Here is a 16,383-nt window from a genome sequence, read left to right as displayed (position 1 = left end):
CGGCTATATAGCCGGTAAAGGGTTTGGAAATAGGTACCTATAGATATACCTATTTCCAAACCCAAATTTCTATCAAATGACATTCTCAGCCCTCAGGTCTAATTTGATCATACATACATAATGTATAGATCTTAGATTACAAAATAAAAGGGTAAAGTATTTATTATACTTATATATAAAATATGATTGAAAAAAAAAACTTTAGGTAACTACTAAGCTATGATATTTAATATTGTAAATGAAATAAATATCTACCTATTCATAATAATTAAAAATTAATATAGACATGTTTGTGTTTTGTATAAACGCCATTTTAACTTAAAACTACTTATTATAAAACATTTTTTATCTAATTTTTCAATAGATTTTATCACATTTTAAATTTATTATAAATTATTATCAATAGATACAAATAAGTACCTACAGTTTAATGGTAGGTACAACTTAAATAGGTACTTATCGTAATAACATTACTAGTACGGTGTCTCACAAATAAATGCCGTTAATCTATAGCACATTCAAATAAAATAAATAAATATTGTACCTATGTATAAAATCACAAAATACAACCATGCTGCATAGTGCATATAATAACGTAAAACTGAGTCATACTGCGCTTATTAAATTTACTGACATCACAACACGTTCTCGATACAATTACCACGGTAAACAGATACGAATAATATGTTACATACTGACTGCGATATTACGCTTTGCTTACGTCGTAAAACCACATACTTATGTTCCAGATAAAACTAATATCTAATTCCAATAACACAGATACCTACACATACTTGAATACAAGTAATGACATACTACCTACTACTAGGTACTACTACTCACAAGTCACAACTCACAAGTAATGACATAGAATAATTTATACTTAAATAATATTATAATATCACATTGTGTCCTATAATTTTTTTACTCTAAAGACCGTGCTACACAGGAACAACAACTAGGGATGCGGAAGTAGTCATAAAAAACCGAATTTCCTGAAATTGCCATCATTTGTCGGAGGACGTACTTTTGCACGCATATGCCTTCGTAGTTTCGGTTGCGCACTCTATCAGCACAGATTCCAAAGTTTTTTTTCTCCCTAGAATAAAAAAAATCACCTGTTAGATAGGTACCCGATATATTCTCTGTTTTTAAATTATAGAATATACATTAGTACGAGATCCCACTGCAAGTAGGTACGTTTATCGGTTTTTTGCTAAAACCCAAAATTTTGTTGGCAGTGAACCCTTGTACTTGGGAAATAGTACCTAAATACACATAAAATTTTTAATAATCAAATAATTGACTATAAGAACTTGTTAAAGTTAACATGAAGAAAAAAAGGTTTTGAGTATTGAAATTCTAAAATAGTAATTAAAATTAAAATGATAGTAAATACTCACTCATAATAAGAAGTAATCTCTCTATTCATTTTTCCACTATTGCTAGAGCTGCAAAAGGAGATTTATTAGATACTTATTAATTATTGGAAGGTGAAAAGAAAAAAAAACAATTTCATCTGATAAACAGATGGGCAAAGGGTGGAAATATTTCCAACCAAGTGATTTAAATTATGTTCTATTGACCAATAGTTATGAGTTAAATAATTTTTATAAAATAAAAAATACCGAATATTTTTTGTTTTATTTCGTGTGTACAAATCAATGACATATAAAAAAAGATAAACTTACCTGCATTTTTCTACACGAAATCTTTGTATCAACTCATATTTTGGATTTAGAATGTAATACCAGGTACCATTCGCACTCTGAGCTGCTTTTGGAGTAGAAATCTAAAATAATAATTATATGGTTAATTATAAGGTTTAAAATAACAATTATAATTCATTAACATCAAAAATTTATCAGCCTAAGGGCCTCGTTCACCATCTCCAAGTAAAGCGTTGATTAGTTACGAGGTTTAATAAATTAACTAATATTAATAGAAGAAAATCAAAACACGAATATTTCTTGCCTATGTTATTTACATAGTGTATATAAAGAGTACATTATAGCATTTCATAAATATCCATAAGTATGGGTTAATTGCCAATATTTAGATAAGTACTTACTATTTCTTCAGATTTGCACAAAGGTGTAGGAGTATCGCGGGAACTATCAGTTTTGTCATTTAATTCATGTGTATTTGCAAGTAAATCCTCGTTTGATATTTTTTTACTTGCTTTGAGCTGAAATAACATATAATTAAATAAAATATAAAAAAATATATATATTCCATAGGGATGTGTGCTTATTTTTTGTTAAGTACCAACCTCTTTTACAAGATCTAACGCTAATCCTTCTGGGTAATTTGGAACATATTCACAAATTCCTGTTAAACATTCTTCTGTAAGAATCTTCACATCTAGAATGAAAAAAAGAAGATTATAAAATATATTTATTATCATTTCCTGTAGCAATGATTATACGTAGATACTTTTATTCAATAAATTTTTACTTTAACGTAGAAAATTTATAATTATTAAAAAGGATTATTACACAAATAAATAGAATAAGTAATTAAATTTTTTTTGGCTGTCTAGTAGGTATATTTTATGACAAAATTAATTCTATAATACCGAGTTGGGCCAAAGTTCCTGTAAATGTGATGAAAACGTGCATGTAGATCTGAAAATAAGTAAAAATGTTAATTTTATTGTATGTTACTTACATCTTTGATTGAACAATGAAATTATTTAATGTAATATTTTTGCATAATATTATTTATCTATTTTGCTCGTAAAATGTTAAAAAAAAGTTTCGTTCAAATACCTAAATTATCTAAACCACTTAAAAAAATCTGCAACAAATTCTTGTAAAAAAAAAATTATGAAATAAAATCATTACTTAGTTAGTTAGTTACATAATTATATAAAAAAAAAATACTTACGAGTACTAACGTCCGTTGACGAGCCATGTTTATCTTTATCATGAAAACTTTGAACTGAACTACTGAATTAGTTCCCATTTAATATATATCACTATATCCATATTGGATTTACCTTACTCGATTTCGTATTTTCCTGTCCCCATATAAAGCTCATTATTCAATTATAATTATATTATCGTTATTCTGTGAATCTTTCGCGATTTCCGATATATTTCCAATTTCCTCAGCTATAATTATATAATTAATTATTTAATTGATTTATTTTAGGCTTTCAAATAATTATATTATAGTGAATGTAAATCTTGCATTTATCAAATTTTATAGATTTTAAAAGGTACGTTATTGTAATAATATGACAGATTCTCAGTCCGGAAATCATGAATTAAAAATGCTTCGATAAACCTAATAAGCATTAAAACTAATTAATATTTATGTTTAAGGCAATAATATTATGTATTTCAAAACAAATCTTGCGTAACTTATGCTAAATACCTAGCCTATTCGTATATTATGCTTAGGGAAAAATGTTAAAGTTTAAACATAGTTTGCATATATTTTATTATTACCTACACAAGGAAATGTAATTGCACATTAAAAAATTGTTATTTATATTTTCAGGATTTCTTCTTATACTTACTTACAATATAAAATTATTCTGTAGAAAGGATACAAAAATAAATTAAAGGTTTTAACTTTTAATACATGGAAATAGTGCATCAATATGGTACCTAGTATCCCGAGTGCTTACTAATAAATTTAATAATATATTGGTATATCTGTGAAATAGTAAGGATATGATGTATTGAAAACCTATATTCAATATTGAAATTGGAACTGCAAAGCGTATAATTTTCATAATATTCGAGTCCTGAGTAAGTGAGTATTTCAGAAGAAATTCTCGATATCATCCGTTTACCAGAAATATTAAGGAAATATCCAATGTTCGTCTTTAGACGAAGTACTTAAGTTAATTATTGTAATAATATTTTCATTTGATATAATATTCAGTGTGGTAAAGTTTTTTTTAATTTACAAATTGAAACACTTTTTAAAGCGTAGAATATTAGTAACTATTTTATAATTTATTAAGTGATTTTTTTGCCATAGAGAGTTATTAGTGCCTACATTCATGAAAATGTCGCAGTGGCCTGAAAGTCGCACATTACATATTTATTGACATGACGAAAAATCGATACATGAATACTTTCATTTGCTGCCGCTGCATGTAGAACTAAGTAATAAATATTGCTTTAACAATAACATATAATTGCAATAATAGGTACCTATACATATAATTGTAAAATATACCTATTTATGCGCTAAGCGAGTATAAAATAAAGTCAATCAGCCAATCGGAGAAAGTATTTTCAGTGTTGAATTACAAATTTTTTCTTAAGGTCTAACTCCTACCTCACTAGAGTTAGAGGATTAGTTTGTTTCCTTTTTATATTATGTCAGAGGGCACAATGTCAAATAGGCCAGTAACTAGATTATTGTACCTATGGACCATTTTTTTAAATGATGTGATTTTCTGTACCTATTTACCAAAATTATTCTAACAAATAAATGATTTGAATTTTAATTAAAATTAACTTACTAGCTTATAAATACACTTTGTAAAGTTTCGTATCCAATGGCCATGTCGTATCATAAGAAAGCAGAATTATACCTATTTCAATAAAATTACGAAGCATTATGGTGGAGGTTTTAAATTTGGTAGGACGAAGGACGAAACTTATAGGTCACATAAATGAGATCATGAAAGGGAAAAGAGTTGGCAGAGCATTGACCGTACTAAATGAAATGCTGTCATCCGATGATATCATTGTTCAATAATAAGTAAAGTCAAATGAATTAGATAGCTTTTACCAATGAAAATGATTCATTCATTGAGTGGTGAAATGCATTATCTACTGAATGCGGTCTTATTTGACCTATGACCCATGATTCAAGAAAGCTGGCGTACAATAATTGATTTCGGCCACACTTTTCATTCTGAAGTTCATATTTTAAAATTTTCATAGGCAGAAAAATATAAAATTAAAGTTCACATTTAATAATGCTTTCTTTTCATCGGTAGGTAGGTAGTAGTAACTTATATATTAGGTTTTATTACTCTCTTTTATATTGTGGAGCTTTTTACTGTAGGCTTTTTCAGCTGTCACATTTTAATTTATCTACATAATGATATAAATATTTCGTGAACAAAATATGAAAGTGGCACTTATGCTTTGCTCTACAAATTCATCTATCATAACGAAATGTCAAAAGGTGGCCTAAAGGGTATATAAGGAACAAACAGATAAACAGCCAAAACAATACAATTGATAAAGAGACAAGTTTATTCATACATAATTATTACTATAATTTGATGCATGTTACTTAAGTACGTAAAAATATATGTTTTGTTAAATAACTTTAATAATAATTATATCTTATTAAAATTGTCACTTGTCTCAGAAAGTTAAAGAAAATTTCCTGATTTTTAAACTAATGGCAGTGTGACATTGCATGATTAGTGAACATTAGTGTTTTGGGGTCGATAAATCTATCCTATCCATATCAGGATAGGATTCATGAAAAAAAACATACTTTAAAATCTTAGTCATACATGTACTAGCAATGTTATTAAGTATAGGTACTCGAATGTATATTATGTTATACATTGTATGTATAACATACTATACTCGGATTTTTAATTAGATAAAGTAAACTGACGTTTTCTGTGTTGTCAGTTTTTGATGAAATAAAAATAGAGTTGTCACAAAGTGAATGATTCAAAATCGGGAATGAATGAAATTGAATCGATCGTCTAGTGAATATTTAGTGTGTAACAATATAACACCAAATAAACACAACAATTACAACAAACACAACGTAATTAGTTACAATTAACGAAAAAATTAAGAAAACAGTAACGTAAACATCGTAAAAATAAAAATAAAAAAATGATTATAATTACATTATACTAGTAACTTATATCTTATATAGCTTTATATATTACAATTAGAAATAATGTTATTTTATAGTTTGAAATGATGAACTATTCACACTCATTGTTCATTCATCTAATTGAATGAGAACTGAATTCCTCACTATTACTTTAAATGTGGCAACATTATTTTACAAAGTGACATTAGCTGCTGTCAGTTTACTTTATCTAATTAAAAATCCGAGTATAGACATTCGAGTATAACGAAGAGATGATTCGAGAATAATGATCGCAGTAGAGGTGCTAATTTGATATGCTCTATTATCAATAATATACACTAAAATAAAACACGAACAAATCTTAAACACTATATTTCATAAATTACATTAAATACAAATATTACACGACTCTAGCCACGCAGGAACAACAACTGGGAACTTGGAAGGGCCTCTCGATGACTTGGTTGTTGTCATCCAGAGCTATCATGTTGCGGAGGACGTATTTCTGTATGCACTTAGCCTCATAGCCCTTTTGAAAGAACGCTATTGAAGAGCACGATGCGCTCTCGCCGCCTCTGAAAAAGAGAATTTATGTGTTAATAGTTTCTGGATGTAAGTTGTAACATTATTTTGTTCGCGCAGTGCCATCTAGTGCAAAGTGGAATAACTATGAAAATACAATATATTGAATCTAGGAACTAGAAAAACAATATTACACATATTATTTTTCTATAGGCGCACATCAAACCCTAAATCCTTCTGAATTCGTGCTGAGTTGTTCTCTCGAATAGTGATCATATCTTCTGATAGTGATTAAAAAAATGGATTAAACTTACTTGCATATTTCGACGCGGAACGTCTGCCTGGGTTTCTGCTTGTCGTTAACTATTATAAACCAGTCTTTGTTAACGTCTTGTGCCACTTTTGGTACAAATATCTGGAAATAAAAGTAAATTTTTATTTATATTTTATTGAGGAATAATTAAGGAATTATTCCCCAAAAAAATTAGATTCCTATTAAAAGTAGAGCCAAGATAATAATTATGAAAGCAAAAATTTGTAAAAATTCATGGATGTTAGTATTATTTACAAGAGTACCACGTGGTATCACGTGAATAAAGCCGCGCCCTCCAGCAAGTAAAATCAATATTGTAAAATCTTATTAAAAACTTCGTTGTCTAAACTGCTTAATTTAAGATATAAGGAAGTTTACCATGAACTTTGTATAATAAAGGTATTTTGCATATCATACGCTCTAAATATTTTTTATCTACTTAAAATATGATTTAATTTGTTTTTTTGCTCTCTATTACCCTCTAATTAATTTGCGGTAGGAAAGATGTAATTAAAATACATTAAACCACAAACTATGCCTTTAGTTGTATTGCTATTCTATAATTCGATCGAGATTATTTATTCTTAATTTCCACACTACACCTATCTAATACCTACAAGGAATTTAATCTGAAATGGAAAAAGGGCTGCAACGATTTTAGTGAAACTTATACTTAGTACCTAGGTATAGAAAGAGTTTACGGGGCAATCGATCTAGCTAGATTATTTTTGTACAGTGTAAATAAAACCCTAGCGAAGCGAACGTGTGTGTTTATTTTTTGTCTTTCTTTCACCGCACAATGAAGTGATTTTATGGTAGACTAGGTTTCCGCCAGCGGCTTCGCCCGCGCAGTCAACGAAAAACCCACATAGTTCCCGTTCCGGTGGGATTTCCGGGATAAAACTAGCCTATGTTGCTCAGTGAAGCTGCAGCTTTCTAATGGTGAAAGAATTTTTGAAATCGGTCCAGTAGTTTATGCGTGAAAACCATACATACATACATAATTACAAACCTTTCCTCTTAATAATATTAGTATAGATGTGTTATTTGTGTGGAGATAGTTACAAAACTTAAGAGTGATACAGGCTACTTTTTCATGGGAAAGTCTCATTTCCATGGGATGTATTCAAATACCAACTACCATTATGATGCGTATTTGAAACTGTTACTGTTAATTTCCACTTCGAGGTGAAGCCGCGAGTAACACGTAGTTATTATATAACTAAGTCAATACAATTCGCACATGAACCGCAACGAAATAGTTTAAAATAATTTTATTAAATAATATTCTTTTCTCTTTGTAATTTTTAACTTCCAGTATATTATTAATAAGTTTTTGATTAAATTGAAGCAAATTTTATTCGAAAGATAACAAATTTTTATCGACATTAAGTAGGTACCATTCCTGTATTTAGAAAATTATCGTAAAATAGACTTACCCTTTCGGAAGAAACGCATAAATCAATAGTTTCCTCTTCAGGGCCTATTCTCTCAGCGATCTGGGGAGGCTCCAGTACATCTCTATTGAATTTAGTTTTATTATCCCTTTCAATCTGAAAATGGTAAATTTGTAAATATAAATTATAATATTCCATCAATACATTTTAAAGCTTTAATACGTATTTTGATCAAAATTAAGTCTGCGTACTATACCTACGCATGCAAGTAGGTAATGCATGCACTTGTCTAACTATTTGGCTTTATTCATGTTAATCATGAGGGGTTTTAGCCGTGAAACGCCGTGCTGGCTACTGCAAGTTGGAGAGTCCACTCTTTCAGAGGGTATTTACTCCTCTGGGCTTGTGGTAGCCCTCTCTGCCGGTAGGCAGAGTGTTCGGGTTATTTGACCGCTGCCCGATACTCGGCGTTGACGGTTTTACGGTTTGCTAGGTCGAATAAGCAAGAACCAACCTTCCTCCTTTCTCACCCGGGCTTAGGACCGGCCATGGCGGAGTTAATGTCTAACTATAATTATTGAAAATATTTATAAGTAGCAAATTGATGAATGGTAGCGGTAAGCTATCTATTATAAGTAGGTACATTATACTGAAAAGTTCCTTAAAAAAATAAAAAAGTATAAAGTTATAAAGATAGGTTTATAATATTTTACCTGTTGTATAACATTGAAGACAATATCCTCCGGATAGTTAGGGATATCTTCACATATTCCTAGTCGTCTACATTCTTCAGGTATTTGCAATTGAAAATCGCTTCCCGACCTCGATGTTAGATCTGGAAATACTATAGGACTCTCCATTACTGAAAATGTAGGAAATAAAGCAAGTAAGTTATACAATTGCTCATTCTTTCCGTAGTACTAATGTGTTAATTACATAGATATTTTAAATACTCCATCAAAGTAAATATATTTTATAATCATGTACCAATTATGAGGAATAATAGGTACCTACTTGGCGACAAATGTCAACAGGAGCAAAAAAGACAGAGCAAATAATTAATTTCATTGTTGGTTAATCAAATAAATTGAGCGAAACCTTTAACATCAATAATTTTGTTTTACTTGTAACAATAAATGTTAGATTCCAATTTATACCAGGTAATTATTTGATACAAAAGAAATAATTTATTCTCAAAATTTTAATTTAGTTATGTTATAATTTTTAAGTTGATATTGCTACACAATCACTTTATTTAAGTTCGAATATCTCAGTTACATTTACTATTTAAAATTTCAGGGGTCATTTAATTACAAAACATAATTTATTAAAAACTAGTTGTTATAGCTATATGTTCAAAGCGTAATTGGATTCTCGTATAGTATCGTCGATTACAAACCTCGTCTATTGATAAAAGGCTTCACAAATCTATTCAGGATTTTGTACGAACCATTGGTTTGGAAATGTGGTGCCCTTCCGCTCCGCCAATCTGTTTCTTCGTAGGCTTTGTAGCTTGTTATCTGTAACTAAAATAACAACACATTGATTGTTACGGAAAACCAAGATGACACTTTGAGCCTATTTATCCTGTTTATTTAAGAGATACTTGTGAGGGAAGGATCTATTTGCAAAACTAATGTGGTTCTCAAGATTATTTGGTACGACAAAATAGTCCTTGATACAAATACATAATGAAAATAAACTAAGAACAAAAAAAAAAACAATGGAAAATATCTCGTACCTTTGTGCGTATAATTTAACGCTCCATAAAATTGTACTACTCTAGTAGATTTGTTGTTTTTATTATTGAATCAGAATGTAAATGAAATAAATTAAAATAATTTATGTTAAGATAACGTAAAGTTACGAGATTGTGGTTATTTTTTTCTCAAAACAAAAATATGTTGAAAATAAATTTATGCATTGAGGCCAAAAATACGAAAAGTTACGAAACCAAAACCAAAACCATACCAAACTTTCTATTTAAAAATGATTAAATGACATTTTTACCAACTTACATAAATTATGCGTTAGATTTAGTACATAGGTATAATATATATATGTACCTACCAGAAAAAAATAAAAATCCTGAAACCAAACTTGGCACTGTAAGATTCATTGAAAGATATAGGTAGGTAGTATATTAATATTAAAGGTATAAGTAAATAGATGTTACTATTTATTAATAATTATACATTTCATTAATACAGGTTTTCCTCATACTTTGCGCGATTTTGCACCCTTGACCTTTCCAATATGTTTGTAGACTCTATTTACACTTCGTTTTAGTTAGCAAAGCCGTAAAAGTAAGGCTGTAAGTTTGTCGTGAATAATAATTATGTAATAATATGTAATTGCTAAACTCTAGATATCGGTATACAATACGGAAAAAGTTGTGACCTGACCCCAGTAATTTAAGTTTACATTAATAAGTTAAACAAAGAAAAAATAAATAAGTAATTTATGATCAGTAGACAACTTTTAAATATCAGTGAAACGTATTTCGTGGTTCAGTTATCTGCCTTCCTTTTATTTAAAAAGGTCATTTTTTATCGTACTTGACCACTTTGAAATGTCTCTATATAAGGCACCTTTCAGCCAGTTAGAAAGAGCTAAAAGAGGTCGTATACCTACATAGATTCTATATAATTTCATCATTTAAGGTCCTATAAGTTCATTAAATTATCAAATTATATATAGAATCTATGTATACGACCTATAAGTTCAATGACCTTTTTCAAAACTCTTTATTGACTATTATGAAATGTATATTTTTTGAAGGTCATTAAGACCATTTTTTTCAACCTACAACATAATTAAAATTGAAAAACAAGAAATAAATATAAAATATTTCATTCTATAAGAGCCTAAAAAACTTGTAGCATAGCTACCGATACGATATGAATGCGAAACATTTATGATTAAAACACGCGTAAAGTCATAAAATCCGTCCGATGTTGGCCATTAGCTGGTGGCTGTAATCAATTTAAAAATATTATGCTTATCTTGAATAAAAAGGTTTGCAAAAGACGAATTTATAGAGTTTTTTAAATTCCCGTATTTCAATTTGTAATTACTGTGTTGTATTGTGAATAATTTTAGTTCTTTCAGCTTTTAAATGCTCTGAGTTTTAACCTATTAAAATTTGAGCTTATTAAAAAATGTAATTATGAAGAGTCTGAATAATTATTTTTTGCTCGATTATCCGAATGGTGAATGTGTTAATTTTGAGTTTTCCAAGATGCAATCAATTTCATGACATCTTGTACCTACTATAAGATTTCCATGTCCACAACGTTTACGTAAGATATTATAATATTATAATTTATATTGTACTAGCTTTCCACCCGCGGCTTCGCCCGCGTTTCAAAGAAAAACCCGTTCCCGTAGGATTTCCGGGATAAAACCTATCCTATGACCTTTCTCGGGCATCAAAATATCTCTATACCAAATTTCATGCAAATTGGTTCAGTAGTTAAGGCGTGATTGAGTAACAGACAGACAGACAGAGTTACTTTCGCATTTATAATATTATAGTATGGATTATGTTTATGAAGTAATGACTATAAGCTAAATGCCATTCATCTATTTATAATCACACTATAAATATAATAAAATAAAAATTAAAAGATAATTTATTTGCCTTTACAACTTAAAAGTATTAAAAAGGAACTAAATATATTGTAAGCATGTAGCATTTTCGTTGTGAGGAACTAGTGTCCGAATATAAACTAGAAGCTCCACCTCCAGCTGCAGTTATTTAAATATAAACATCTACCATACCTATTACCTATGCTTTACAAATAGTACACATAGGTAGCTTTATACATAAACTTGCTGGCCCACGCCACTTCGTCTAGTAGGCCAGTGGAAATTAACATTAAATTCGCAAAGCACGATGTAGATTTGAATTTTTGGTATGTTGTTTGGATCAGTTAGGGTGATGTAAATCCCAATTTGCAACTTCGAAAAAGTTGTGCTCGCTGCGCACCACGTGATAAACTGCGAAAATTTTGGACTTTTTTCACTTTTTGCTCTAAAAGTCATAAACTATGCGTTTCCGACAAGTATGATTCAGTACATAAATTAAGGTTATTAAATTTGCAACAATTTAAGCCTAACCGCAGCTCTCTAAACCTTATAACGACTAAACTGTGGCCATTCGAAGATGGTTCATTTTTCCGGAAATATTGAAATTTTTAGTTTTGCTCCCGTTTGAAGCAAAATATTGGCAAAAACCGCTCGTTCTATAAGAAGTTCGTATTATAAAGTTGTAGTGCATTTAATTTTCTTTCATAAGAGCATAGAACAAAGTCTGTGAGACAAATATTTCACACACAATATCTGAAAAACAAAAAGAAGATATAAATAGATTTTTAAAGAATTGAAACTGAGAGCATATAAAATCATAAAAAGAATAATACTTTTTCATTTGCAGGATAGGTAATTAACAAAATTACAAAATTTGGGAAAGTAGGAAAAAAGATTATACGCAAATAATAAACTGCGAAAATTTTGGACTTTTTTCACTTTTTGCTCTAAAAGTCATAAACTATGCGTTTCCGACAAGTATCATTCAGTACATAAATTAAGGTTATTAAATTTGCAACAATTTAAGCCTAATTAAAGCTCTCTAAGTCTTATAGCGACTAAACTGTGGCCATTCGAAGATGGTTCATTTTTCCCGAAATATTGAAATTTTTAGTTTTGCTCCCGTTTGAAGCAAAATATTGGCAAAAACCGCTCGTTCTATGAGAAGGTCGTATAATAAAGTTGTAGTGCATTTAATTTTCTTTCATAAGAGCACAGAACAAAGTCTGTGAGACAAATAGTTCACTCACAATATCTGAAAAACAAAAAGAAGGTAGAAATAGATTTTTAAAGAATTGAAACTGAGGGCATATAAAATCATAAAAAGGATAATACTTTTTCATTTGCAGTATAGGTAATTAACAAAATTACAAAGCTAATTAAATTTGCAACAATTTAAGCCAAACCGCAGCTCTCTAAACCTTATAACAACTAAGCTGTGGCCTTTCAAAGATAGTCAGTTTTTCCCGAAAATTTCAAATTTTTAGTTTTGCTCCCGTTTGAAGCAAAATATTGGCAAAAACCGCTCGTTCTATGAGAAAGTCGTATAATAAAGTTGTAGTGCATTTAATTTTCTTTCATTAGAGCATAGAACAAAGTCTGTGAGACAAATAGTTCACTCACAATATCTGAAAAACAAAAAGAAGGTAGAAATAGATTTTTAAGGAATTGAAACTGAGGGCATATAAAATCATAAAAAAGGATAATACTTTTTCATTTGCAGGATAGGTAATTAACAAAATTAAATTTTCTACAACTTTATTTTATGACCTTCTCATAGAACGAGCGGTTTTGCCAATATTTTGGTTCAAACGGGAGCAAAACTAAAAATTTGAAAATTTCGGGAAAAACTGACTATCTTTGAAAGGCCACAGCTTAGTTGTCATAAGGTTTAGAGAGCTGCGGTTAGGCTTAAATTGTTGCAAATTTAATTATCTTTGTAATTTTGTTAATTACCTATCCTGCAAATGAAAAAGTATTATCCTTTTTATGATTTTATATGCCCTCAGTTTCAATTCTTTAAAAATCTATTTCTACCTTCTTTTTGTTTTTCAGATATTGTGAGTGAACTATTTGTCTCACAGACTTTGTTCTATGCTCTTATGAAAGAAAATTAAATGCACTACAACTTTATTATACGAACTTCTCATAGAACGAGCGGTTTTTGCCAATATTTTGCTTCAAACGGGAGCAAAACTAAAAATTTCAATATTTCCGGAAAAATGAACCATCTTCGAATGGCCACAGTTTAGTCGTTATAAGGTTTAGAGAGCTGCGGTTAGGCTTAAATTGTTGCAAATTTAATAACCTTAATTTATGTACTGAATCATACTTGTCGGAAACGCATAGTTTATGACTTTTAGAGCAAAAAGTGAAAAAAGTCCAAAATTTTCGCAGTTTATCACGTGCTGCGCAGCGAGCACAACTTTTTCGAAGTTGCAAATTGGGATTAACATCATCCTAACTGATCCAAACAACATACCAAAAATTCAAATCTACATCGTGCTTTGCGAATTTAGGGTTTTTTAGTGTCGATTTCTACTGGCCTATAGTCACAAACGAATATTTTTACAACATTTTTCATTGCTACTTCGCTCCTATTGTCGTATTCGACAAAATATTCTTTTAGCCCTCGTCGATAATTCTGACATTAGCACGTAAAACTAAATAAATACCCAAACTTCACATAATGTTAGTATAATAGATGTGCAGTTAAAACGGTATATAATACCAATATTTAAAGAATACATTATTTTTCGTTTTACAATAACGCAGGTCGCTAATGCGACGGACGAACCGCTATGCAGTCCCAATATAAATGTGCATTTATTATTAACACTTCAGTGGATATTTTAGTACATGTTACTCTATTTACATATTTACATTTTAAATCTAAACGTCACTTATTCAGATTTTCTAGGTCAAATAAACACCTGAACATGCCCCGAATCATAAAATTGCGAATAGTAATAATACCACAAATAAAATACTAACTTTTGCCATACAGCCATAATTTTATACTATATAAAAATTTCTTTGGCTAATTGATTTAAATTTAATCAGAGGTCTATAGAAAAAAAACTATATTTGCAAATGACATAAAATTTAAGAATAAGAGAAAAAGTCTCTACATTTTTTGGCCTACGTGTTCACGTACGTACTACTATGGTAGTTATTTATCGAATATAAGTCGTTCCTACCATTGAATGCATAACAAAACAGAATTCACGGTCATTGCATTTACTTGTTTCATTCTTAACGTTCGCACGAAGTCATGTTAATATATTCATAATACACGAATAAATATGTATATCAAAAGAAAGTGAACGCAACTCTTACTTTTTGATCGTTAGTCAACACGGCACGTTTGTTTTGGGGACCGGTGTAGAAAAACATTAGTTAGATGTGTGAATTAAATGGATTTAAATATATGATAAGGATATGTACTGATTTTAATGTACTAAAATATTTTATGTACTGTAATACCAATAAGTTTTTTAAACCTATATATAATGATCAAAATTTATCGTTTTTAGTCATCTTCCTCACTACATAGACCTAACCGTTTAAATTAATCACTCAGTCTGGTCAGTGCACGGTATTTTATTCTATAATAGGCATTGGCAATTTTAACTTTTAAGTGTTTAACCACAAAGGTGAAACTAGATTCTAGATACGTAGGTGCAAAAATAGAAAATGAAGTTAAGTGATTGTATCTACTGTACATGTACCTACATGTACAATGTTTTAAATGTCTATGTTCTCTGATTATATACCTAGAGCTAGAGGTTTATTGTGAAGTGATAATATAAAACCTGTTTTGTAATTTGTTAAACCATTAAGCCATTATTACATGGACAACTGATAAGAAAAAATAACAAATAAAAAATATTGTTAACCATAATAAAAAAGCACGATCGTTAGGGCACTCAGATTATTTTTGGAATCAATATAGCGATAAAACTACCTTGAAATAATTAAAGAATATACGTACCAGATATATCCACAAAACGTAATATATCCAAGCCATCACTAAAACCAGATCAAATCATGATCTCACAAACGTTCAAACGTATCGAAATAATCTATCCATCGTTCGGACTGTTAGCGAAATAAATTGTCAAGATTGTTATTTAGTCTGTGGTAGACTTCACACATTCACTTGTTGGTGCGTTCGAATGACAACTGGTTGGAAATGACCGGTAGAAGCTAAATCGCATGCCATTAACGATAACCAGTTTATCATGACCTCCACATTATATTGTTCGACTGCTCCCTTTCCCCGTACCTGCTAATCGAGGAGCTCTGGGGTGACTGGTTGTTGATATCTGATGTATGATTATCACGTTTAATCGAGCCGTCTTACGTATAGCCAGGTTCATGGAGCGTTGAGAAAACAATAAACATTATGTCTGAACCTACATCAATTTTGTAAATTTATTTGTAATGTGCTTTAAATTGTACATTCATAGTTCAGGCATTAATTAATTGATATTTTACCAAACTATATTAAAATTATCTAATGACTTGGTAATTATAATTTAAATATTTCAAATAACTCTATCTGTAAATGTCTTAGATCATTGTAAATGTTCATCACATTAATTGGTAGAGTTTAATTTATTTAAAAATGACTTATTAATAGCTGTCAGCTTAATTACTATCTAATGGGTAGGTAAGTATGTTTCCAGGATCATTATGGAATTTAGGCACAGTATTATTTTCACAAAGGCCCATTAT

The 16,383-nt window shown here is 29.8% G+C and overlaps 2 protein-coding genes across 5 annotated transcripts; both read right to left on the bottom strand.

The window, feature by feature from the left end:
• Positions 1-417: 417 nt before the first annotated feature.
• Positions 418-2,921, bottom strand: LOC149905320 (uncharacterized). The gene is made up of 7 exons (XM_090106412.1): positions 2,890-2,921; positions 2,579-2,627; positions 2,273-2,364; positions 2,072-2,188; positions 1,692-1,792; positions 1,404-1,451; positions 418-1,099 (listed from the first exon to the last, which is right to left on the bottom strand). The coding sequence occupies exons 1-7, from the start codon at positions 2,914-2,916 to the stop codon at positions 925-927; spliced, it is 609 nt and encodes a 202-aa protein (XP_089962538.1). The 5' UTR covers positions 2,917-2,921; the 3' UTR covers positions 418-924.
• Positions 2,922-6,176: 3,255 nt separating this feature from the next.
• spz (Spaetzle domain-containing protein) lies at positions 6,177-15,841 on the bottom strand. 4 transcript variants are annotated; one of them, XM_090106408.1, is made up of 6 exons: positions 15,638-15,841; positions 9,452-9,578; positions 8,766-8,914; positions 8,095-8,208; positions 6,657-6,757; positions 6,177-6,395 (listed from the first exon to the last, which is right to left on the bottom strand). In XM_090106408.1, exons 1-6 carry the CDS (start codon positions 15,671-15,673, stop codon positions 6,221-6,223), a joined length of 702 nt encoding a protein of 233 aa, XP_089962534.1. In that variant the 5' UTR covers positions 15,674-15,841; the 3' UTR covers positions 6,177-6,220. The 4 variants fall into 4 exon arrangements, with proteins under 4 accessions (XP_089962534.1, XP_089962535.1, XP_089962536.1 ...); XM_090106409.1 differs by having other exon boundaries at positions 8,766-8,896; XM_090106410.1 differs by having other exon boundaries at positions 9,503-9,578.
• Positions 15,842-16,383: the final 542 nt, after the last annotated feature.

Source organism: Colias eurytheme, chromosome 10, assembly GCF_061535395.1.
Source record: "Colias eurytheme isolate Ceu_HAF_F1 chromosome 10, ilColEury1 Martin Lab GWU primary, whole genome shotgun sequence".
Lineage (NCBI taxonomy): Eukaryota > Metazoa > Arthropoda > Insecta > Lepidoptera > Pieridae > Colias > Colias eurytheme.
The sequence above is the reverse complement of the archived record's forward strand: the minus strand, read 5'-3'. Positions and strand labels throughout refer to the sequence as shown.

Excerpts from the sequence above, each read along its gene's own strand:
- spz (XM_090106408.1), bottom strand. The coding sequence starts at position 15,673 with ATGGCTTGGATATATTACGTTTTGTGGATATATCTG. Across the intron at positions 8,209-8,765 it reads TCTTCAATGTTATACAACAG|ATTGAAAGGGATAATAAAAC; the intron begins GTAAAATATTAT and ends TACCATTTTCAG. Across the intron at positions 6,396-6,656 it reads TTCCGCGTCGAAATATGCAA|AGGCGGCGAGAGCGCATCGT; the intron begins GTAAGTTTAATC and ends TCTCTTTTTCAG.
- LOC149905320 (XM_090106412.1), bottom strand. The coding sequence starts at position 2,916 with ATGGCTCGTCAACGGACGTTAGTACTC. Across the intron at positions 1,793-2,071 it reads TGTGCAAATCTGAAGAAATA|ATTTCTACTCCAAAAGCAGC; the intron begins GTAAGTACTTAT and ends TTATTATTTTAG. Across the intron at positions 1,100-1,403 it reads GAGATTACTTCTTATTATGA|GGAGAAAAAAAACTTTGGAA; the intron begins GTGAGTATTTAC and ends TTTTTATTCTAG.